This window comes from Suncus etruscus, chromosome 4 (assembly GCF_024139225.1).
Source record: "Suncus etruscus isolate mSunEtr1 chromosome 4, mSunEtr1.pri.cur, whole genome shotgun sequence".
NCBI lineage: Eukaryota > Metazoa > Chordata > Mammalia > Eulipotyphla > Soricidae > Suncus > Suncus etruscus.
In genome coordinates, this window is record NC_064851.1 from 167,726,104 (window position 1) to 167,750,782 (window position 24,679).

A 24,679-nucleotide genomic window follows, 5' to 3' on the forward strand; every position below is an offset into this window, starting at 1 on the left:
GGAGGGTTCCAGTTCATTACTTTCTGATCTTTCATTATTTCCTAAAACCTGTCCGCTTTCAGCTCATTCTGTTGATCATTTTGCAATATCTTTATATGTGTGTGTGTGTGTGTGTGTGTGTGTGTGTGTGTATATATATATATATAATTTTTATTGAGACCTATTTGAATTACAAGTCTTTCACAGTCGTATTTAAGGTACATAGTAACAGTGAATTAGGGCCATTCCCACCATCAGTGTTGACTTCCCTTCACCATAATTCCCAGCATGCATCCCCTATCTCCACCCTCGCCCCCTGGACTACTTGTTTAACAGGTTTCTTTTGTGTATAGCTTCTTATAGTTTGGTTCTATTGATTCTATTGTTGACTTTTTGTTTTGTTTTGTTTTTTTTTTTGTTTTTGGGCCACACCCGGTAACGCTCAGGGGTTACTCCTGGCTATGCGCTCAGAAGTTGCTCCTGGCTTGGGGGACCATATGGGACGCCGGGGGATCGAACCGCGGTCCGTCCAAGGCCAGCGCAGGCAAGGCAGGCACCTTACCTCTTGCGCCACCGCCCGGCCCCTATTGTTGACTTTTTTTTTGTTTTGTTTTTTTTTTTTTTGGGCCATACCCGGCGGTGCTCAGGGGTTATTCCTGGCTGTCTGCTCAGAAATAGCTCCTGGCAGGCACGGGGGACCATATGGGACACCGGGATTCGAACCAACCACCTTCGGTCCTGAATCGGCTGCTTGCAAGGCAAACACCGCTGTGCTATCTCTTCGGGCCCTATTGTTGACTTTGGATTGGGTATTTAGGTCTGATCATTTTAATTTATACTCGTGAGACTGCTTTGCCCTCGGTACCATCCACTTTTTTTTCTCAATTTGTAGGAAGACACAGAAATATGAGGCAGAGCAAGTTGATTCATGTTTTATGGTTCAGTTAATAAAAAAGAAAAGAAATGAAAGATGGTGGGAACCCCTGTTTTGTAGCCATGATTATAAATAAAATTAAAAGAAGAAAAAATGGGTGGGCAGATTTTTTTTTCTGGCCACACCCATTTGATGCTCAGGGGTTAGTTACTACTCCTGGCTAAGCCCTCAGAAATTGCCCCTGGCTTGGGGGACCATATGGGACGCCGGGGGATCGAACCGTGGTCCTTCCTTGGCTAGCGCTTACCTTTAGCGCCACCTCGCCGACCCCGTGGGGTGGGGGGCAGATTTGGCAAGTTTTTTTCTTTCCGCACAGGTGCAGTAAATATTGGTGGAATTAGAAAGGAAATTCCCTTGGCCTAAGAGAAACAAGTAATCTCTAACCTTGAAGCATGCTGTCATGAGACCAACTACAGCAGGGGTCTCAAACTCAATTTACCTGGGGGCCACAGGAGGCAAAGTCGGGGTGATCCTTGAGTGCAAAGTCAGTAGTAAGCCTTGAACATTGGGGAGTGTGACCCAAACAACTAAAACAAACAAAACGAAAAAAGATTCCTCTATGGCAGGGCCACAAAATGTTGTACGGAGGGCCGCAAACGGCCCGCGGGCTTTGAGTTTGAGACCCCTGAACTACAGGCTCTGGAAATGTCAAAACCCAAGGTGTCTTTCTTTGTGGTACAGGAATGGGTCTGCTCAGTCACAGTTGTTAGTCAGTCCTCTGTAATTGGAGATCTTGGTTTTTGCACAGATCCTAGGACGAAGTCTAGGAGAGTCTTCATGATCCCGGGAAAATTCTGCTCAGTCGCGGTTGTCATGGTCAGTCTTAGTAATTAGTGATCTTGGATTTTGCACAGATCTTAGGATGGAGGTCTGGTGATGAATAGGGCAACATGCCCTTAGATCAAGTTGTTGCTGTTTCCTCGTATCAGGGTGTCATATGAATCTACCCTGGCTCAAATTGGTGCCAGGATGGTATTAGGCCCTCCCCTGGTGCTGGTGCTGGAAACTGCCAGTCCTAAGGTTGGGATCAGGGATTTGGGTTGGGTGGTTGATGTCTGATCACATGAGGTCTAACTCAGGTTCCCATGCCAAATGTTCAGGATGGAAGGTGTCCCTGTATTATAAAATGTATGAGTTCTCATTCCTATTAGATAAGAACTTGTTACTATACTTAGATTTCCCCATTTTAGTATACCTATGCAGAAAGGAGCAATGCCATATTGTATTATTGGTGCATTGGGGGTAAAAATGTCAAGCTATACAATCTCTGTGCCATGGTTTTGACCTGAACTCTTATCCCAAGCAAGACTTTTCTACTATAATTTTTTACTAAGCAGAAGCAAAAGAAACAAACAAAATAATAGAATGGAGGAGACTACCTCTATATATGGAAATAAATACCCTAAGAGTTATAACTTACTTTTTTTTCTTTTTTTTTGCTTTTGTTTTTGGGTCACATCCAATGATGCTCAGGGGTTACTCAGAAATCACTCTTGACAGACACAGGGGACCATATGGGATGCTGGAATTCGAACCACTGTCAGTCATAAATTGGTTGCTTGGTTGCATGCAAGGCAAACACCCTACCACTGTGCTATCTCTCTGGCCCCAGAGCTAAAACTATTAAAGAAATAAACACACAAAAAATGTCAAATTCCCATTAAGTCTTTTGAGATAGTCTGGGGTAGGGGGATAAGATCCAGGGCATATTTTCATACTGCACTGTAGTCTCATGGAGTCTGAGAAATGGTTTGCAGTAGTAAGTGATCAGGTAGTATGCTTGGACTGGCGGTTCCTCGAGCTGAATCTAGTAGCAAGCAACAGTCCACAATGAGGGGAGTTGGAATAAAAACTACCACACAGACTAAGTCAACAGGGGTGGTGGCTGCAGCTTCTTGCTAGGGAGAGATGGGGAGCTGAGAGGATGTCCTTTTGCTTTGGGAGCCTGGTGGCAGCTTCCTGTGGCAGGTTTGCTATCGGTTCCTGAGGAGTTAAGAACTGAGGGTAGGAGCCTGCAAGGTAGCGCTAGAGTAAGGTGTCTGCCTTGCAAGTGCTATCCAAGGAAGGACCGTGGTTCGATCCCCTGGCGTCCCATATGGTCCCCCCAAGCCAGGGGCAATTTCTGAGCACTTAGCCAGGAGTAACCCCTGAGCATCAAACGGGTGTGGCCCGAAAAACAAAACAAAAAAAAAGGGTAAAGAGGATTAAATAGGGGGAGAGATTGAGGGGTTGAGGATAGAAGGAGTTTTGTAAGATGGTGAAGGGGGGGGGTAGGGGGTAATATTTAAGAGAGGCTATATACAATATAGGCATGGATTATTTACAATGCAGATTAGGCATTAGAACATAGAGGAGTCTACTGCATACACACTAACGTCCTTACAGACAGACATTAGAGATATTAGAGATATGTTCATAGGTTGTGGTTGAGTCAGAGCACTGAAAAATTAAAACAAACCAAATAAATACAATTTAAAAAACATTAAAAAAAATATTGGCATATGGGAGAGAAAGGTTTCCCAATTTCCAGGCACTTCATCAATGCCAGGGGTGAACTTTGCTAAATGAAGATTGTGCATGGGGCATTTTTTTTTTTTTTTTTTTGGTGTTTGGGCCACACCCGGCAGTGCTCAGGGGTTACTCCTGGCTGTCTGTTCAGAAATAGCTCCTGGCAGGCACGGGGGACCATATGGGACATCGGGATTCGAACCAACCACCTTTGGTCCTGGATCGGCTGCTTACAAGGCAAACGCCACTGTGCTATCTCTCTGGGCCCATGCATGGTGCATTTTAGGATAACCATAATTTTCAGGTCTAGAGAACAAAAGAATATGGTAGTGAGCACTGTTAAGAGAAATCTACCCCATGTAGTATTATCCACCGTGTCTTGTGCATCAGTGTTCCTTTTCTGAAAGGAAACTTGACAGCTTGTGGGCATTGTGATATAATAGTAACATAGATTGAATTGAAAAAGAAGAAAAAGGTTAAAAAATAATAGTAGCTTAAAAAAACATACGCCGCGAGAAGGGCCTATAACAAAAGTCTGTGGTATGCAATTGCCTGTTTCAGTAGTCTTTACGGTCATAAGCTTTATAGTAGCAGACGTAATCAAAAGTAAATGGATAAAATGGATTATTTTGTTAAGACATTGTCATAATTGGCTTATATTTGAAGTCTAGTATGTGAAATCAGGGTGCCCAACAGGTTTCTACAAGAACCTCTGGACAAAGAAGTTGGAGAGTTATTTTACAAATAATAAAATTAAGGCACTAAAACATACTTATAGTGAACACTGCAGTGGGAGTTTCTGTCTTCCAGTCACATTCTGCACCTGTTTCTGTGGATAAAAATATTAGAACATTTTTATAGGCCTTTGTAGTGAGAGGCTAATTGAACATTTGTTCAATCTAAACATCTAATTCTGTTGTTGCAGGTTTCTTTATAGTTTAAAGTAGGCTAAAGGCTTTGTGTTTCTCTTCTTCCACTTGGTTTGTTCCCTTTCTCGCTATAACCTGTAAGATTGATATTTAAGAGTATACACTGTTGTGCTTCTTTGCAGAGTTATTCTAAATACCATATATGAGTGATACCATTCTGTATTTATCTTTCTTCCTCTGGCTTACTTCATTTGTCATAAGATCTTCTAGTTCCATCTGTTAAGGAAAATTTCAAAATTACATCACTCCATACAGCTATTTAGTATTCCATTATATGTGCGTACACACAGTTTATATTGTACATATAAATACAATATATAAGTATATAAATACAATGTATATATGTGTGTACCTCATCTTCATGAGACACTTGCATGTTGTTGGATATCTAAGTTGATTCCAAGTCTTAACTATTGTACTGAATGCTGCAGTGAATAGTGGTGTTCTTACATAGTTTTGGGTAAAATGTCTTTTATTCCTGGGGATAAATGCCCAAGAGAGGGATTTCTGGGTCTTATGGTAGCTCAATTTTGAGTTTACTGAGAACCCTCCATACTATTTTCCATAGGGTTTGGACCAGGCAGCATTCCCACGAGCAGTACATGAGAGTTCCTTTCTTTTTTTTTTTTTTTTTTTTTTTTTGGACCACACCCATTTGACGCTCAGGGGTTACTCCTGGCTATGCGCTCATAAATCGCCCCTGGCTTGGGGGGACCATATGGGACGCCGGGGGATCGAACTGCGGTCCTTCCTTGGCTAGCGCTTGCAAGGCAGACACCTTACCTCCAGCGCCACCTACCCGGCCCCGAGAGTTCCTTTCTTACCACATCCCTGCCAGCAGAGATTGTTCCCATTACTTTTGATATGTGCCATCCTCACTGGTGTAAGATGATATCTTATTGTTGTCTTGATTTGGAATTTCCTAATGATAAGTGATGCTGAACATGTTTTCATGTGCCTGTTGGTCATCTGTTGGTCTTCCTTAGGGAAGTTTTCATTTCTTCTCATTTTTTGATATTTTTAAGGTTTTGTGGAGCTAACCTTTGTGAGTTCTTTGTATATCCTTTATATCAAAGTTTTATCTGATGCGTGTGTGCAAAATTTTTTTCCCATTCCATTAGCTGTCTTCTAGTTTTAGCCATGTTTCTTTTGCCATACAGGAATGTTTAATTTGATGTCCCACTTATTTAAGTTTGATGCTATAGTTCTTGCCATCAAAGACTTTTTTTTTTTTTTTAATTTTTGGGCCACACCTGGTGAAGCTCAGGGATTACTCTGGCTATGCGCTCGAAATCACCCCTGGGCTTGGGATGCTGGGGGATCAAACTGAGGTCCGTCCTAAGTTAGCACCTGCAAGGCAGACACCTTACCACTTGTTCCACCACTCCAGCCCCTCATCAAAGACTTTTGAGGTATAAGTCTCTATGTATGTTTTCCTCAATTAACTATGGTTTCGGGTCTTATTTCAAGGTCTTTAATCCATTTTAAGTTGATTTTTCTGTAAAGTGTGAGGTATGGATCAATCTTTAATTTCTTTACAGTCGTTCCAACACCATTTGTTGAAGAGACTGTCTTTGTTCCATTTCAAGTTCTCTGCTTCTTTGTCAAATATTAGTTGTCTGTATTTTTGAGAGTATGTCACTGGATATTCTATTCTGACTCATTGGTCTGAGACTCTTTATTCCAGTACCATGCTGTTTTGTTCACTATGTCTTTGTAGTAAAGCTTCAGGGTAGGTAAAGAAATGCTATCCAGTTTCTTTTTCAATATGGATTTGGCTAACCTAGGTCTTTTCTGGTTCCACATGAACTTTATAATGGATTGTTCTGAGTCCTTAAAAAATGGTATCTGGGGGCTGGAGTGGTGGCACAATGGTAGGGCATTTGCCTTGCATGCAGCTGACCTAGGGTAGACCACAATTTGATCTCCCAGTGTCCCATATGGTCCCCCAAGCCAGGAGTGATTTCTGAGTTCAGAGCTAGGAGTAACCCCTGAGTATCACCTGGTGTGGCCCCCAAACAAACAAACAAACAAACAAACAAAGGTATCTGAATTTGGATAGGGATTGCATTGAATCTGTGTAGTAGTTAAGTAAAGATCATTTGATGATGTTGATTCTTCCTACTCACAAGCATGGGATGTTCTTCCAATTTCTTAGGTCCTTTTCAATTTTTTTCTGAAGTGTTTTTGAAATTTTCATGGTACAGGTCTTTTACCTCTCTTATTAGGTTGATTCCTAGGTACTTGATATTTTTAGGTAGTTTTTTTTTTTTGGGCCACACCCGGTGATGCTCAGGGGTTACTCCTGGCTTGGGGACCATATGGGACGCCGGGGGATCGAACCTCGGTCCGTCCTAGGCTAGCGCTGGCAAAGCAGACAGACACCTTACCTCTAGCGCCACCACGCTGACCTCTTTAGGTACTATTTCTCCTCTGCTTCATTATTTTTATAAAGAATGTTACTGTCTTTGTTGTATTGGTTTATTGTTTCTAGGAGCATCTCTGGATTCTTTAGAGTTTTTGATGTATATCATCATATTATCTGCAGATTGAGATAGTTTGACTTCTTCTTTCCCTATTTGATTTCCTTCCCTTTTCTTTTGGGGGGGGCACACCAGTTTTTTTTTGGGGGGGGGCACACCTGGTGACGCTCAGGGGGTTATTCCTGGCTATGTGCTCAGAAATTGCTCCTGGCTTGTGGGGCCATATGGGATGCTGGGGGATCATAGGCTAGTGCTCACAAGGCAAAACACCCCTACTGCTTTCAACACCTCTCCGGCCCCAATATTCTTATATACAATGGGTGTGCCCCCCAAACCAAATACATCTATAAAATAAACATTTTTTGTTACCTGGAAATAGAAATGAAAGGAACTTTTAACTTTAAGCTTGTAATTTAATTCTATGTAATAAATACACTTTTTCCTATTATAGTTAGAAAAGAATAGTGAATTTCTTTTTAGTAGGTTCCATAATTTGGTTAAAATTACCTGACTTGTCAAATTGGTTCATTTTTGTATAGGTATTTGATCAGTATGTAAAGACCAGGGCAGAGGAAGAACGTAGGGAAAAGAAAAACAAAATAATGCAAGCCAAGGAAGAATTCAAAAAAATGATGGAAGAAGCAAAATTTAATCCAAGGTATGTGGTTTATACATTTTCATATAAGATGAGTTATTTTCTCCCACCTGTAGATATTTGAATATTAAGATCTTATTTAATCATTATCTTTGTTAATCTACATTCTTATATTACTGGTACTCTGTGACAGTGGTTTTTATAAGACCTTTGTTTTGAATACTTCCACATGCAAATTAGGGTCTGTGTTAGAAACTGAGAAATGATTGAAAATCCATCTCTGTTTTAAGGTTTTGCCCATAATGAATTGCAAAGCCATTTTAAACTGATTATTAGTATGTGTTAATATGTAATAGCCTGAAGAAAATATTTTAAATACATGAGTATAGTTGCAGAATTTTATTCTTATTATAAAGAGTTTGATATTCAAACAATACTATTTTACACTATCTTATGCATTAAAGAAATAACATAAGCAAAAAGGAAACTTGCTGAAGTGAATGTGGAATTCCAATTAGATTATATTACACAGAATAGTCTAGGTATGAGAATTGTTTTGTGTGTGTGTGTGTGTGTGTGTGTGTGTGTGTGTGTGTGTGTAGAGATAATCTTAGGCTGTGAGGTCTCAATGAACACTTCAGAATATAGAAAGTTTCTAAAAATTACCAGGTAGATCCTTGGAGTTTCTGGGTTAAATGTCACTTTCACATCCCTAACCCAGTTGCTTTTGTTGTGATGGTCAGTGTGTTGCTCATACTTTCCGTGGGGATGGGTGAATAAAACTACTTATGGTTCTTAAGGTAAAAATTGGACTTCTGTATGCAGAGTCTGCATTCTTAATTCTCTTAGTTCCTTAGCTATCTCCCTGGACCATCACACACTTGTGTTGCACACATTTTCTCCAGGTGTCACACCACGTTTGGCTGTTCGTAAAACTTCTGGTCAGTGCTTGTTGGCTCATTACTACTTATACTTAATGTGCTAATAGGGGTTTCTACTCCTCCTTGCAGTGCTCATACGTCTTTTTTGTATGTTGGGAGTCCCAGATAGCAGAATTGCTAGGGCTGTTATGGCATGTGTGGGCACCACTAGAGCTCAAATTTGTGACCTTATGCTTGCAAGATGAGATTTTAAATGCTTAAAGGGACTTTAAGAAAAGGTTTGTCATGTTTAGTTATTTTTGTTAGTGGAGCTAGGAAGAGTAGTGTTTGAGAGAACATGCTCAGTCTTACTCTATGAAATAGGAAGAAAAACCTGCTGTCGCATTACTATATTTTTCAGAAAATAAAGCTCAGTATTTACATTATATGAAGAGTTTTAGACTCTTCATGGCTCTTTTCTTAGTAATAAGGACTGTGCATGAGTCAAAAGTAGTTGAGATTGAGTTACAAAGAAGCAGTTGAAAGATCTGAACATAGATTGGTAATACGATGTATTTGAGAATACTTTCCAGGAGAATTCCATATAGTAAGAGGACTGATTCGAGGACATGTGTGCCGAAATAGTTTAAGTCGTAGTCTTATAAGGTATACAGCTTACTTTTAAATAATTCTGTACAGTGAATCTTAACAGCCCTTTATGGGTCTAAGAATAATTGAAATTCAACAAATTTATCTTTTGTGGATTTGTTGCATTGAGTTTGATGTTTGAATCCACTGGTTTCTGGGGGGAGTGTTGTTGTTGGAGTGGTTTATGCCATGTAGGTTACTCTGGAAAATGGAACTTCTTGAGAAATAATTGAAACTTGGTCTCTGCACTTGGAGTAATGTGTTGCTGATATATATATACTGAAATATATCTGTAACATTACTCCAAGTGTTTCTCACTGGGGTCCATTGGGCCTTCGATAAACTACAGATACTCCTTGCTTAACGACCTACCTGTTTAGCGACCACTCGCACTTACGACCATCTCTTCACCGTTATTTTATTTTAAATATCCTTTTTCCATCTTGTACACTCTACAGTACTATGGTTTTTGGTGCTTTAATGTACCTACTTTACTATATGTTCTTTAGTATATTGCAGTACTGTATGTAAATGACACAACCTATGCCAATTAAAACAGGTGGAAGTTTTCAGTTTGATCTTTCTTGTTATTTTACTTATTCAGAATACTGTATTGTCAAGTACTATGCATATACTGCACTCCTGTATACAGTACATGCAGTTCCTCACTTAACGACCAATTCGCTTAAGGGCCAAGTCTTTGAAACGGAACTTGGTCGTTAAGCGAGGCGTATCTGTACAAGGGTTGCACCGGTGAAATTCTGTTTAGGGGGTTCCATAGCACAGTAAGATAGGTGTACCAGAAAATAGATTGAAAAGAAATGTATTTCTGCATTTAATAGTAGCATGGGAATTGAAACAATATTTTAATAGCAAAAGAGCAGGGCGAGGAATTGAACATTTAAAAACTTTGTTACTTTCATTTTCCTTTTGAATTAGAAAAGATGATTATTCAATACTCATTATAGACCAGAATAAATAGGGAGTATTATTTGAGTGCCTATCCCTAGCTCATTTGTTAGTGGAAGTCTTAGGTGGGCGCACCATCCCAGCACCATCCTAGTCATTCCATTCTGTACTAACCCCTGATAGCAACCGTCCTTTATTAAAGGAGACTTTATAACATAACTGTTACAAAGTGGTTCTTTAGACATGAACTGTTCTATTTTCCCAACACAAACAAATCCTTTCTTTTTTGGACTCTTATCTTTATTTCCTTTAGTTTTTCAAGAATGTGTATTTCCCCAGTACTACATCAAAGCTCTCATCTCATTTTTATCCTTCAGCTCTTCTTACTGCTTTATTAATCTCTCATTTGCTGCTTAGACAGATAGGATGACACTGGAACAACAGTGTCTTGTGCTGTACAGTTGTGTAAACAAATATGTATCAAAGTTAGTACGCTTTGCCCTTTTGTTACAGAGCTACTTTTAGTGAGTTTGCAGCTAAACATGCTAAAGATTCAAGATTCAAAGCAATCGAAAAAATGAAAGACCGAGAAGTCTTGTTTAATGAGTTTGTAGCAGCTGCAAGGAAGAAAGAGAAAGAAGACTCGAAGACCCGAGGTGAGAAGGTAGGTGCTTTTAGTCCTGCTGCCACTGAGGCGAGGAACCCAACAGGCTACTTTGTTTCTGTTCTCACTAAAGGGAGAAACACCAGAATTGATTGCACACCAGTTCTGCCCCTTTACTGCCCTAGTGTTTTAATACTTTCACTGAACTGGATAAATTCATGTGACTTTTTATTAATTACGAAGTTTAGAACTGGTTGTTGGACCTGACTATGGCTAAGATCTCAATAATATGTGACAGTATTAAAATTTTAAAAAGTGCCTTTTTCTTTCTGCCCTCTAAAAGATAGCATTTGAATGACTTTCTGTCTTTTGGTAAGCATATCTTACATACAAATTCTTGGTTATCGTAAAGGTCAGCTATTAAAGATTAATGCGTTCCAAATGTCATTTGGTAGTAGCTTCAGGGATGGAAAGGCTCTTACCACTGGGGAGGCATGCTGGTAGGGTGAGGGCACCAGTGTGCGGGAGCCTATAAAGCTTGCAGCCAACTCAGGACCCCTAAAAGCTTTGTGAATGTAAAAAGAGTCTTGAAAGCCTAAGTATTCCTGACATTTAAGGTGATCTCTTCTTCCAAGCTGTAAGAATATTGCAAATTCAAATAAGAAATGTAATTAGCTGGAGAGGTGGGACAGAGATTCCTACACTGTGTATGCCAAGGGTCATCCTGAGGACAGTCCGGAATAGCCCTGCTGGTGTATTAGGGGTCTTATCCTAGTTCTTGTGATTCTTCGAGATAACGTAACCAATGGCTAAAGAGAAAGGAGTTTAAAGAAAATGATTACTGGATCAGAAGTTTGTGAAAGACCTCTTGACTTGGTCGGGGTCCCCTTTTAGCCCTTGACGAGGCATTTGCACATTCAGGCTGTCATTCTTGTATAGCTTTTTTTGACGATTTTGTTTTATTTAAAATGCCCTACTAAAGTGTTGATTATTTTAATACACCTTTGTTAAAATGACCACCTCAAGTTTTTGTTTATTTTGAGCATTTGTTATAGCAGTTTTATAAAAGTTTTAATTTAGGTCATTTTCTTTTAGACTAACTTGTTTGAAGTTGCATATAATGGGAAGTGTTCTTTAAAAACCTGACTTGATGGGCCAGAGAGGTAGCACAGCTGTAGGGTGTTTGCCTTGCAAGCAGCAGATTTAGGATGGACTGTGGTTCAAATCCCAGCATCTCATATGGTCCCCCTGCCTCCCCAGGAGTGATTTCTGAGCGCAGAGCCAGGAGTAACCCCTGAGCGAGGCTGAGTATGACCCAAAAACCAAACCAAAACAAAAAAAAACCCTGACTTTGTTTTATTCCTCTTTTTAATTTAGACAAAGCAAGCTTTTTTTTATTTTTTCTTTGCTTGTACCATGAAATTTCCCACCCCTTAACTTAAACCTGAAAAGATACTATCACTTTTTTTGTTTTGTTTTGTTTTTTTGGTTTTTGGACCATACGGGTGATGTGCAGGGGCTCCTGGCTATTCGCTCAGAAATCGCTCCTTGCTTTGGGGACCATATGAGATGCTGGAGGACTGAACCGCAGTCTGTCCTAGGTCAGCCATGTGCAAGGCAAGCACCCTACTGCTACGCCACTGCGCAAGCCCCATACTACCACTTTTGATAAGGATGGAAAAAATAGGGAAAACAAGGTCGTGAATTAATTGCTGTTAATGATAATGGTGGGTGATTTAGAAATTCAGTTGATCAGTCTGTCTTTAATAAGCATTTACAGAAATGGCATCAACTTTTCACTTTTTACCATCTAATAGAAAAAATTAAAAGAAGAAAATGAGAGTAGGAATAGACAGGAAGCGTAATTTATTTAATCTGTGCTCACACAAGATTCTATTTCTCATGCCCCGGTCAGGTTTGTATTCTGTGTTGGAAGGAAAGATTCTTGACATGGTCAGAATATTTTGTTAAAATTTAGTCTTTGATAGGGGCGCAGCACAGTGTTTTCAGCCAACCTGGTTCAATCCCTGGCATTCCATATGGTTTCTGAGGGAGCCCTCTCCCCCAAGAGCAAATCACAAGTGGAGAGCCAGGAATAATCTCTGAGCATCACTGGGTCTAGCCAAAATATTTAAAAAAAAAAAAAAGCCTGTCTTTGATTACCTTTGAGTATCTTCCCTGGTAGGAGTAATATATAGATACACACATATATGTATATATAATATTATATGTATATACACATAAATATATATACTTGTATTGAAACCACACCTAGCAGTGCTAAGGATTTGCTCCCTGGTTCTGTTCTCAGAATCACTCCTGGCATGCTTCCAGGACCATATGGGATGCTGGGAATGGAACACAGGTCTAAGTGAGAGGCAAGCGCCCTACGCAATCACTTCAGCCTGGAGTCAAAATAACTTAAGGGACACATTTTAAAAAGTTTCTCATGGCTTATATGTAGCTGACTTGGATTTGGTCCCAGGCACCCCAGATAGTCTCCTGAGTCTCTTCAGGAGTGATTTCTTAGAGCAGATCCCTGAGCACCTGCCCTCCTCCCCAGTAAAAGGTTCTGGAAAGGGTAAGAACAAATGCTGCGATTACTCACTCACTCTGAGTTGTAATAGTAAAGGCATGAGGATCTCATGGCTAAAATACGATTTATCTTGAATGTGGTGTTAGTATATTGTAAGTGAGAACCTACAGATATTGGGTGTGTGTGCATGTGCAAACAATGCTGCTACCTGCTTTCATTAAAATTCATTCTACTCCTGAATTATTTCATGTAAATGAACTTTTTTCTAGTTGTAAACTTATATATTATGAATTTATCATGTCATTATTTGTTTCCCCCATCACTATATTTTTGAAATATAGATTAAATCAGATTTCTTTGAACTATTATCTAATCATCACTTGGATGGTCAATCTCGATGGAGCAAAGTCAAAGACAAAGTAGAAAGTGATCCACGTTACAAAGCAGTGGATAGTTCATCTATGAGAGAAGACCTTTTCAAACAGTATATAGAAAAAATAGCCAAGGTAAGTATGTTTATGTGGGGTTTTGCTGTTTGTGTTCCTGACTCTTGCACATGCACTCTGACTCCCCAGTGTAGCAAGCCCCATATGTAAGTGCTTAGCTATATTCTTGTTACATACTAGGTTTGAAATTTTGTGTTAGGCAACTAGTGTTGAAACATACTATGTTGAAGTTGGTAGAGAAGAGTAATGTATTTTTACTTCCACAGAACTTAGATTCGGAAAAAGAAAAGGAGCTTGAAAGGCAAGCCCGAATTGAGGCAAGCCTTCGAGAACGAGAAAGAGAGGTTCAAAAGGCTCGTTCAGAGCAAACAAAAGAAATAGATCGAGAGAGAGAGCAGCACAAACGAGAAGAAGCTATCCAGAATTTCAAGGCTCTTCTGTCTGACATGGTATATTTTATTCCTTTGCTTATTTCCTCTACACTGTATTGAAAATCTGTTATAATATCTCCTCATTAGTGAGCATTTAAATATTCTTTAGATTGACCAGATGTACTTTGTAAGCTATTTATAAAACTTTAAAATTGAGTATTTATCGGCTCTACACCATGGGTCTCAAACTCGCGGCCCGCGGGCCGTTTGCAGTCCTCCGTACAACATTTTGTGGCCTGCGGCCGGCCTTCAAATATCGGAGTATTCGCGATTATTCACTTACCGAATAATCGCAATAAAAATCACATTAGTAAGAAAAAAATCGCATTAAACATTCGCAGTTCCGTTCGGGGTATGCAAATGTTTAATTCGATTTTTCGCGATATTTTTTCTTACTAATGCGATTTTTTATTGCAAATATTTGGTAAGCGAATAATCGCAAGTACTTTGCGCCTAGCTCATACGTCATTTCTGCTGCTCCTGCCCACTGTCCCTTGCATTATCGGAGGCCTAAGGGAGAGAAGTTTATTATAGAATTAGATTTTGTCATACCTTCATCATGACTTCATCAAAGCCTGCGGTGAAGAGAAAGATTGATGCTGAACACAGACAATTTCAGGAAAAGTGAGAGATGCAGTATTTCTTTGTTGAGCACAGGGGCATCCCCACATGTCTTATTTGCTCAGAGAAAGTTGCAGTGCACAGGAATACAACTTGAAACACCATTATTCAACTAAACATGCTGAGGAATGTGCAGAATATCAAGGAAATGAGAGAGCCAAGAGGGTTGCCAGTCTTAAAGCATGTCTAATGAGGCAACAAGATTTCTTCAAGAAAGCAACCAAAGAGAATGTTGCATCAGTCGAAGCTAGTTCCATGTTAGTGAGATGATTGCTAAGGCAGGGAAACCATTCACAGAAGGAGAGTTTGCCCGGAGAGATAGCACAGCGGCGTTTGCCTTGCAAACGGCCGATCCAGGACCAAAGGTGGTTGGTTCCAATCCCGGTGTCCCATATGGTCCCCCATGCCTGCCAGGAGCTATTTCTGAGCAGACAGCTAGGAGTAACCCCTGAGCAATGCCGGGTGTGACCCCCCCAAAAAAATAATAATGCATGTTACAGGCTGCAAGTATTATGTCAGGAAAAGAAAGGTCAGTTTAGCAAAATCAGCCTTTCTGCCAACACTGTGACAGAGCGCATTTCTGACATGTCAAGTGACATCATCAACTGTGTGAGAAAGCCAAATTTATTTATTTATTTATTTTTGATCAGAGATCTTTTATTTTTAAAAAATGCCTCTCATGGGCCCGGAGAGATATCTCAGCGGCATTTGCCTTGCAAGCAGCCAATCCAGGACCAAAAGTGGTTGGTTCGAATCCCGGTGTCCCATATGGTCCCCTGTGCCTGCCAGGAGCTATTTCTGAGCAGACAGCCAGGATTAACTCCTGAGCATCAGCCGGGTGTGACCCAAAAACAAAACAAAACAAAAAAAGCCTCTCATGCCATGAATTCATAAGCAATGGGTTCCAGCAGCTCAGGCTCCTTTCCATTGGTTCTCACAAAGTGTGCTTCTCTGGGTGGAGCAGGCTGACGCTTCAACTGAACCCAAGTTCCTTTCTCTTTGGCTTCTTTCTTTTTCTGATCATTGTCCTTCACCTGCTTCAGGAAGCTGTCTCGACTTTTAGAGTACTTAATATGCTCAATACAAACATTAATTCTCTTGGCAAGAATCTTGCCTTTGACTTGTTTATTTACAACAATGCCAACAGCATGCTGGGTAATATTGTAGACTCTTCCAGTTTTTCCATGGTAACATTTGTGGGGCATTCCTTTTTGAACAGTGCCCCATTCCCTTTATGTCTACAATATCACCTTTATAAATCCGCATGTATGTGGCCAAAGGAACAACTCCATGTTTTCTAAAGGGTCTAGAAAACATGTAGCAGGTGCCCCTCCTCTTTCTCTTTGTGTTGGTCATGACTGATTTACTGGAAAAACTGGAAGATGGCGGTCCCCGAAAGCCAAATGTTTTGATGTATACTCAGTTGCTCTTGACGAGGGCACAGATATAACAAGACACTGCGCAGCTCATGATTTATATCTGTGGTGTTGTTTGCAATTTTGAATTGACAGCAAAGCTGCTCACAATAATTCCAATGCATGGCCAGACCACCGCTAATGAGATATTTCGGCATCTGTGTGATGCCATTGAGAATACAGGTTTGCCATGGAAGAGGTTTGTTGGAATAATAACTGATGGAGCGCCATCGATGACAGGGAGGAAAAATGGACTGGTGGCACTTGTTCAAAACAAACTTGAAGAGGAGGGTGTAGAGAAGGCCATTGCTCTTCACTGCATTATCCATCAGCAGGCCTTTTGCAGTAAATGCCTGCCTTGTGACAATATGATGTCTGTTATTGTGAAATGCATCAACCAAATCAGATCCCGGGGCTTAAAGCACAGGAGGTTCCGTGCTTTTTTAGAGGAAATGGTTTCAATATGGAGATGTGCTCTATTTCACCGAGGTACTTTGGCTTAGCAGGGGAAATGTCCTGAAAAGATTTTTTGAGTTGAGAGAAGAAGTGAAAGCCTTCATGGAGAAGCATAGGAATGCTGTTTCTGAGTTGAGTGATCACACATAAGCTGAATGTACTAAACAAGATGTTACAAGGCCCAGAGCCTTGTGAGAGCATTCTCCACAAAACTTGTGTTATGGAAATCCCAGCTCTCTCAGACAAACCTTTGCCATTTCCCAGCATGCAAGGAACTTGTGGAGCAGGCATACCATTCAGTGGTGAGAAATACGTTGATGCTATTTTTAAGCTAGAGAAGAAATTTGATCACAGATTTGCAGACTTCAAAAAGCACAGAGCCACTTCCAAATTTTTGTGGACTCCTTTTCCTTTGATGTGCAAGATGCCCCTCCTGTCAATGGAGCTCATTGACCTGCAATGCAACTCTGATCTCAAAGCCAAGTTCAGGGAGATTAGTGGAAAAGCAGACATGCATGGGCAATTTTTGAGAGAATTGCCCCCCAGCTTCCCTGAGCTTTCCCGAATGTTCAAACGCACTGTGTGCCTTTTTGGGAGCACATAATTGTGTGAAAAGTTATTCTTCACATTGAACTTCAATAAGTCAAAGTACAGGTCTAGACTTAATGATGATCATCTTCAAGCCATACTGAGGGGCTCAACTGCTTCCTCTCTAAAGCCAAATGTGGTTCAAATTTGTAAGAAGTGCTGTCAAGTCTCTGGCAGCAAGGAATAGGTAAAAGATGCCATGTTCAGAAGAATGGTTCATGATCTTCACTCAATGTTCTATTCATGTTCAGAAGAAATAATTAAAGCTGTTAATAATGACGTTTGAGGACTTTTTTTGTGAAATCCCTTATGCGGCCCTGCCTCACCTCGATTTTGCCTCCTGTGGCCCCCAGGTAAATTGAATTTGAGACCCCGGTCTAGACTGAACCTGGCTTTGCTAGCCCAGATTCCTGAGCATTGATTTATCTCTTGTGCCATTCTTGTGGTTAGCAGGTACTTCTGCAACACTGTGTTCCTTTAGCTATTGCTTATACATACCTGTCATCCCTAAAAATGAGACCTTTGAAGAAAGTGCTTGGTGTTACTATTTCCATTGCTAAGTGCAGTTGACACAAATGTATCTGCTTGAGAGTTATTGTTAATTTAATTCCTTTTCTTTCCTTAGCCTTCTTTTTGACTCCCTATCTTTCTTCAATTCAGCAGTGTAATTTGACTAAAACAGCAGTGAAGTCTTTCTGCTGGTAACCAGTCAGTCAGTCATATCGTCTTTTAACTTTTCTTAACTATAAGTATCATTTATGCTTCAAAGTATAACTATTAATATGGTTTTAGAAGTTTAAATTTAAGGTCAAGGCCTATTTGTTTTGTTTTTTTGTTTGTTTCATGAACTGCTTAGTGCTTTATGACACAATATATTTCTCTTATTATTATTCCACTCAAAGTTGGTAAGATGTTCCTTGTTCCCTTGCCTCTCCACCCATTCCTCATAACTTTGTTGAACTCTGAGCATTATGATTTCTGTTTTAAAGATGAGATTTTTTTTAAAATGGTAGATAACAAGGAGTTACCAGGCACTTGTCTTAATAAATTCAGCTGCTAAATTAAATGAATGAGCCCTTCGTTGGCATATAAAAAGGGAAGCCATCTGTTGATGTAGGCAGTACTCTGTTTCTAGGTTCGTTCTTCAGACGTGTCATGGTCTGATACTCGGAGGACTCTCCGGAAAGATCACCGCTGGGAATCTGGGTCTTTGTTGGAGAGAGAGGAGAAAGAGAAGCTTTTTAATGAACACATTGAAGCACTTACCAAAAAGAAGAGGGAGCACTTTAGGCAACTTTTGGATGAAACTTCCGCAGTAAGAGTCTTATCTTTTCTATTTTAATTTAAAAGAATCTTCTTTAAGGATTTCACTGATAAAACACCAAAGATTTCAGTATCATGATTTTTAGATTCATTAGAAGAACTTGTGGGATTTCTATAGATATCTTATTCTTATTTTTGTTTTTGTTTTTGTTTTTTTGGCCACACCTGGTGACACTCAGCGGTTTCTCCTGGCTATGCACTCAGAAATCGCTCCGGCTTGGGGGACCATATAGGACACCAGGGGATTGAACTGCGGCCCGTCCTAGATTAGCGTGTGCAAGGCTTTACTGCTTGTGCCACCGCTTTGGCCCCTTATTTTGATTAAAAAAAAATCAGAAAAATGCTGATGACATTTGTTTGTTTGTTTGTTTGTTTGGGTCACACCCGGCAGCACTCAGGGGTTACTCCTGGCTCTGTACTCAGAAATCGCCCCTGGCAGGCACGGGGACCATATGGGATGCTGGAATTCGAACCACCATATTTCTGCATGAAAGGCAAACGCCTTATCTCCATGCTATCTATCTAACCCAATGGCATTTTTTTTTATATTTAGAAATTCTTTTCACAATTTTCTAAGTTTTCACCTGTTCTCAGAGTGATTCAAGTTGTGCCCTATTGATCCCTTCAATGGTAGATTTGATACCATAGCCACCTCATTTCGGGACCAGTTTGTACACTGTTAGCTAGATTGTTCTATTTTTCTGCTCTTTTTGGTGATGGTTTCTTGAGAAGTTCCGATGTTGCCTATAGAGATAGAGAGTTGGCAGGTGATTGTCTTATGCCACCTTGAAAGTATGGCCATGAAAAATAACTGTTGCAAGATAACAAAAAGACAAAATAAAGCATTAAAGCTACTTCTCTGTCCCTAACAAGTCCAGTTACTTTAATGTCCAGTTGGTATTACAAGATATTTCAGGTTAGTGTGTTAGGTTTGTATTATATGTGCTGCAATGAAAGTGGGTTGTATTTATATATTTTTTATTCATCTTTTCAAAGATTACCTTAACATCCACGTGGAAAGAAGTAAAAAAAATCATTAAGGAAGATCCTCGGTGCATTAAGTTCTCCTCCAGTGACAGGGTAAGAGAATTTCTCTGAAATCAACTGTCAACTTACTGTGTGCTTAATTTAGTTGCACTTGACTTAAGAAGTTGGTCTGAATTTTGTATTTATGATTCATTTCTTACATGATACAACAGTGAGAGTAGGCAATAGAGACAGTAAGTGTTTAAGCCTCAGAGCAAAGCCTATAATATGGATCTTTGAGATTCAATAAAGCTACAGTTTATTTACTATGTAACTGGATATCTGACTATGCAGATACATTTATACTGGCACTACCAAGCTGTCTGCAGAAAATAGAGTGGTCCTTAATCTTTTTATGCATCGTGCATTTGACATAGGGGATCCTCAAGTCATTTGTAGAAAATTTTTTGCTTTACTCTGATTCTTTGTTAGAAAACGAACTCAGGGTTTACAAAGTGAATGATGTCAGAGATAGGTTGTTTATAATCCTCCGGTTTGTTTTCTCTTTCCTCTGTCTTGTCTCTTGGTTGGTTTTTCTGTACCTAGAATCCCAAAATCCCAGTTTCTTTGGAATTGATAGTGACTATTAAGCTCTGAATTTATACTTGTCACTACTATTCCTTTACTAGTAAAGCTAATTGCTCAGTATAATGTAAGTTCTGAGTGTTGCTTTATATATAATTGGTATATCCCTAAATTGCTTCTTTATTCCTAAGGATATAAATATTACAAGAAAAATACACAAAAACTAAATTTAATTTTATAGTTTTATGTACCGTATTTTCTGGCGTATAAGATGACTTTTGAAACAAAAAAAAAAAGTCAACCGAAAATCGAGGGCCGTCTTATACGCCGAGTATATCCCGAAAAATGTTTCAATATGCTGCTAAATGAAAATTGTCTGAATATTGCCACAAAACGAATTTTCCAACTCGATCCTGCACCAGTCACTGCAAGGCTGCTTGGACTACCTCTCTGACTCAGCCAATCCAAGCAGGCTTTTTATGCATGCAAATTAGACAGTGTTCTGGACCAGAATCTACACTGCTCAGATTGGCCAGAGTCAGAGAGGAAGTCTATTACAGTATAACCTTGAGCCTTTGCTTGTTGTGATTGGCTCACTGTGGTACATGAGCACAGGAACATATGCAACACAGGAACATTCTGTCTGATACAGCGAATATAGGCCTAAACCCATGTTTTAACTGCAAAATTAGGGGGTCGTCTTATACGCCGGCAAATACGGTAGTTTCATTTTCATTTTTGGGGGCGGTGCTTAGGGGTTACTCCTGGCTCTGTGCTCAGAAATCGCTCTTGGCTTGGGGGACCATATGGGACTCAGGGATCGAACCCAGGTCTGTCCTGGGTCAGCTGCATGCATGACAAATGCCCTACCACTGTGCTATCGCTCCAACCCCTCTGGAGTTTCTATTGCTTGATGTTGTTAGATTAAGGAAGATGGACATCCTCATAAAACTCAGCACAGTATAGTATGTAGCAAACCCTCAAGTTTAACTACTATTCTTGATGGCTGTTTCTTTTTTGCCTTAAAAATGATGTATTGCCAATTATGCATTTTAATAAGTTTTCTGTGAACAAAAACAGGCCTTTTGCTTTTCTTTTAAAAGTTATATGATTTACAAATTGCTGATTCAGTATATGAATGATACTAATTTAATACCTAAATTAGTAATTAACTTTCTAACTATTGTTTTATTGCAGAAAAAACAGAGAGAGTTTGAGGAATACATCAGAGACAAATACATCACAGCCAAAGCTGACTTCAGGACACTTTTGAAAGAGACCAAATTTATAACATATAGGTGTGTGCAATGAACTGTTCCATATTGGCATTCCAAGTCTTTACTAGTTCTTACTCTAATGCCCAAAAGCATACTTTGCATTCATACACACATTGGCATTATTTGAGGAGTAAGAAGAACCAACTTGATTCAAGGTCAAAGACAGTGTATTGCTTCCCACCACCTCCACCCCCACCTTTTTCTTTTTTTCTTTTTTTTAAAGAAAGGGCCCAGATGTCAATTGTTATTTAAGTCACCCACCCATCCAGGTTTTTAAACATAATTTTGTTTAAACTGTCTATTTAAAAAAAAAAAGAATCACTGTTCTATCCCATAAAATTGTATCTCATGGCAAGGCTTAATATAATAACCCTTCATCATTAATTATCTTTGCCTCCTCTGAAGACTATGCAGTTGTCAGCCCCATTCTGAAACTTGTAATTATTTAATTTGAGCTCAGCAAAATCATCTCCTTTCCCCCAGATGAAAGCAGTTTTAAGACAAGATTTCTCTGTAACAGACCCAGTAGTTCTATATATCCCGAACAATTACTCATCAGGAAAACACTTTTACATGGCTGGGCAATCAGTATGCAGGAAATTTTTTGTTTCGTGCTTCAGCTTTTCTTCTGTAAATGAAAAATCTGAAACATCTTACTTACTGAAGGGTATGTGTACGGGAGGCTAGATAGTGCTGAGGGTGTGGTTTTTAGATATTTTGTCATTTGGATTTTTTGGTCAGGATCCTTAATGTTTTGCATCAGCTTGGGTTTTTAAACTAGATGTGAAGTAAGACTTCTTTCTACATTTTTATAGTTAATTTAGTGAAAGATGTGAAAGTGAAAGCTTGTGAGAGATGCTGGGATTGGCAGCCCTGCAGACTGAAGTCCTCTGTTCATCCACAGAACAGGTACAGCACGGGCAAGATTTACCCACCCACCCTCAGCCCTGATCTGGAGGGACCATCAATAGGGGTGGGAGGGTAATTAAGCTTCTGAGGCCCTTTCACTCTTGGAGTCTTTGCTGAGGTGACTTACAAAGGTGACTACTACAGTGGAATTTTTCTTAAAAATAAAAAAAAAAAACCAAAAAAAAAAAAAAACCTGGAAGCACAATTAGGAACTAGATGGACATTTCCAACTCATTTCTAAAAGGCCTGTGAACAGCAGTCAGTAAGATGTGGTCTTCTTTTTTTATTCTAGATCCAAAAAACTAATCCAGGAATCTGATCAGCACCTAAAAGATGTAGAAAAAATCTTGCAGAACGACAAAAGGTATTTAGTACTGGACTGTGTGCCTGAGGAGAGGCGTAAACTGATTGTGGCATATGTGGATGACCTGGATCGCCGGGGTCCACCCCCACCTCCCACCGCCTCTGAGCCCACAAGACGATCAACAAAATAATTCTGAATATTGTTCTACTGGGGTATCTCTTAATTCAGAACGCTTGCATGAGCCAATTTTCAGGTTTTTATATGTACGTGTATTAGTCAGACTTTTGCAGAACCATCTGACAAACAGAAGGAGAAGCATTTGTGAATAGTTTCTGAACAGAGAACACTTTGAAAATATTTATGCTTTTCTTTGTGTGGCATGACTGACATACATAATCAAATATAGGCTGTCTTTAGTAAATCTAAAATATTGACGCTAAAAATCATCCTTTACTAGGTGTGGAAGTCAGTGACTTTGGTGACTTTCTTTCCAGCAGTGTTACACATGCAAGGCATAAGAGCAGCTGTGGTTTAAATTTGCAAGATGCAGATACCACATACTCCAAGAAAACCTAAATTTGGGTTTGTTTTGATTTTGTTTTTTAAAGCGGGTAAAAGAGACAACACTGAAAATTGAATCCTTATCTTCCAGAGGCTGGGATTATTATAATGGACATACTTTTGTCTTTAAAGAACCTTTTCGTTTTTTTTGTTCACATTTGTGCTTTTGATTATGCCCCATGCCCAGAATGACAGCCCAAGACTCGGTTAGCCAAGAGAAGATTTATGTAGTCATCTTCTCAGGTGTGGAACCACGGTCATTACTTATAAGCTGGCCCAAATAGGACTGCTGGTTAAATGCATTTTATTTACCATAAAGTGATCTTGTCAATATTCTGGGTTAGACAACAAATAACCTTGCTGGGTATTCTCTGTAAACTATACTCCTGTTTGAATGTTAAACTTTTGTTTCTAAAGTTTAATTTTAAAATGTTTGAATGTTCAGTTTATGTATGTGAGCTACAATAAACCAACACTTTTTATATTTGTGTATTGTATATGATTATTGTTATGTAATTTATAGACTTTAAAAAGCAACACATTGTTCAGCACAAAGAACATTAAGCCTCGTATTAGTTTTGAAAAACTTGAATATAATTAATTGTAGTACTAAAGGGAAGGAATTTATACATAAACATTTTGGTGCTCAGTCTTACAGCAATATCTTGGTTTCACAGCACAAGAAACTGATGTTTGATGTTTCCTTGTTTTTGTCTTCTGTACTGAAGTCTTGATGGCTAGTGCCTTTTGGGCACTCCTTCAGTGTACCACACACACAATACCATGCAGCTTGCTTACCCTTCTTTGCTTCACAGTTACTTTTTCTAGTTTTAACTCTTGAATTCAAAAAAAGCCCTCTATATTTTTTTATAGATTTCTAGTTTGAATACTACATGAATAAATTGTTTAAGAAAAATGTGTTAATTAAATCATTTTTTTTCTCCTCACATGTAACATGATTGCAATAGGAAGAATTGCCAACAGACATGTAATTATGAAAAGGAACGTACTGTTACAAACATTCGCATGTATGGTACTTGTCCCTCAGCTGAACTATATTATGGGCCACTGAAGGTGGAGTTCATGATCAAAACTGTAAAATTAATCAGTAGCAGGATATGTTATTCTCACCCAGCCCCCCTTTTGTCCCTTTCTTCCTGCATTAAAGTTTATTTTCAGGGACTGGAGAGAGAGCATGGAGGTAGAGCTTTTGCCTTTCATGCAGAAGAACGGTGGTTGGAATCCCTGCACTCATATGGTCCCCTGAGCCTGCCAGGAGTGATTCCTGAGCACAGAGCCAGGAGTAATCCCTGAGCACTGCCGGGTGTGACCCAAAAACAAACCAAAAAAAGTTTATTTTCAGAAATTTGTTGAATTGTTTTGAATGTCTGTGAAGAGTGAAATGAAGGTGTTTCATTAGAAAAGTTAAACAGCTATTAGCTGTAGATATTCCATTTGGTGAAATTTCTGGAATGCATGTTTTTGTTCTTTTGATATAGTATCTGCCTATTCAGCCTCATTCTGTTCCTTGCAAAGAAGTGTGAAGAAAATGCTTGGCAATAAGCATTTGTAGTTTCCTACTTTTGTGAACAGGGCTGATTGTTCATGTGAAGTGTTTAGCTCTCCCATGAAGGCCCATTGTACCAAATGATAATTTTGAAAGGAGTTTTCACAACACAGCTTTAAAATCTCTAAAGTATCTGATATAATTGTTTTATTTATTTACAATTTTCAAATGTTAAGCACTGAATGCTTATAGCCCACATTGACTTTAAAACGACGAAAATTTAGTTCACAGATACATACATACAT

General features: G+C 39.4%; 1 protein-coding gene and 1 pseudogene across 9 annotated transcripts in view; one reads left to right on the forward strand and one right to left on the reverse strand.

Annotated features, from left to right (window-relative positions):
• The window catches only part of TCERG1 (transcription elongation regulator 1), a 58,894-nt gene extending 36,178 nt beyond the window's left edge, over positions 1–22,716 (forward strand). For 8 of the 9 annotated variants that reach the window (XM_049771441.1, XM_049771442.1, XM_049771443.1 and 5 more), the window contains 8 exons: positions 7,373–7,491; positions 10,359–10,509; positions 13,327–13,491; positions 13,698–13,880; positions 18,078–18,257; positions 19,262–19,345; positions 21,014–21,114; positions 22,295–22,716. In XM_049771441.1, coding sequence (XP_049627398.1) covers positions 7,373–7,491; positions 10,359–10,509; positions 13,327–13,491; positions 13,698–13,880; positions 18,078–18,257; positions 19,262–19,345; positions 21,014–21,114; positions 22,295–22,496 — 1,185 coding nt within the window. In that variant the 3' untranslated portion in view covers positions 22,497–22,716. Of the gene's footprint in view, positions 1–7,372; positions 7,492–10,358; positions 10,510–13,326; positions 13,492–13,697; positions 13,881–18,077; positions 18,258–19,261; positions 19,346–21,013; positions 21,115–21,908; positions 22,228–22,294 lie in introns of those variants that run through there. The other variant, XM_049771449.1, reaches the window with a different exon arrangement.
• Positions 15,347–15,839, reverse strand: LOC126006117 (60S ribosomal protein L21-like; annotated as a pseudogene).
• Positions 22,717–24,679: the final 1,963 nt, after the last annotated feature.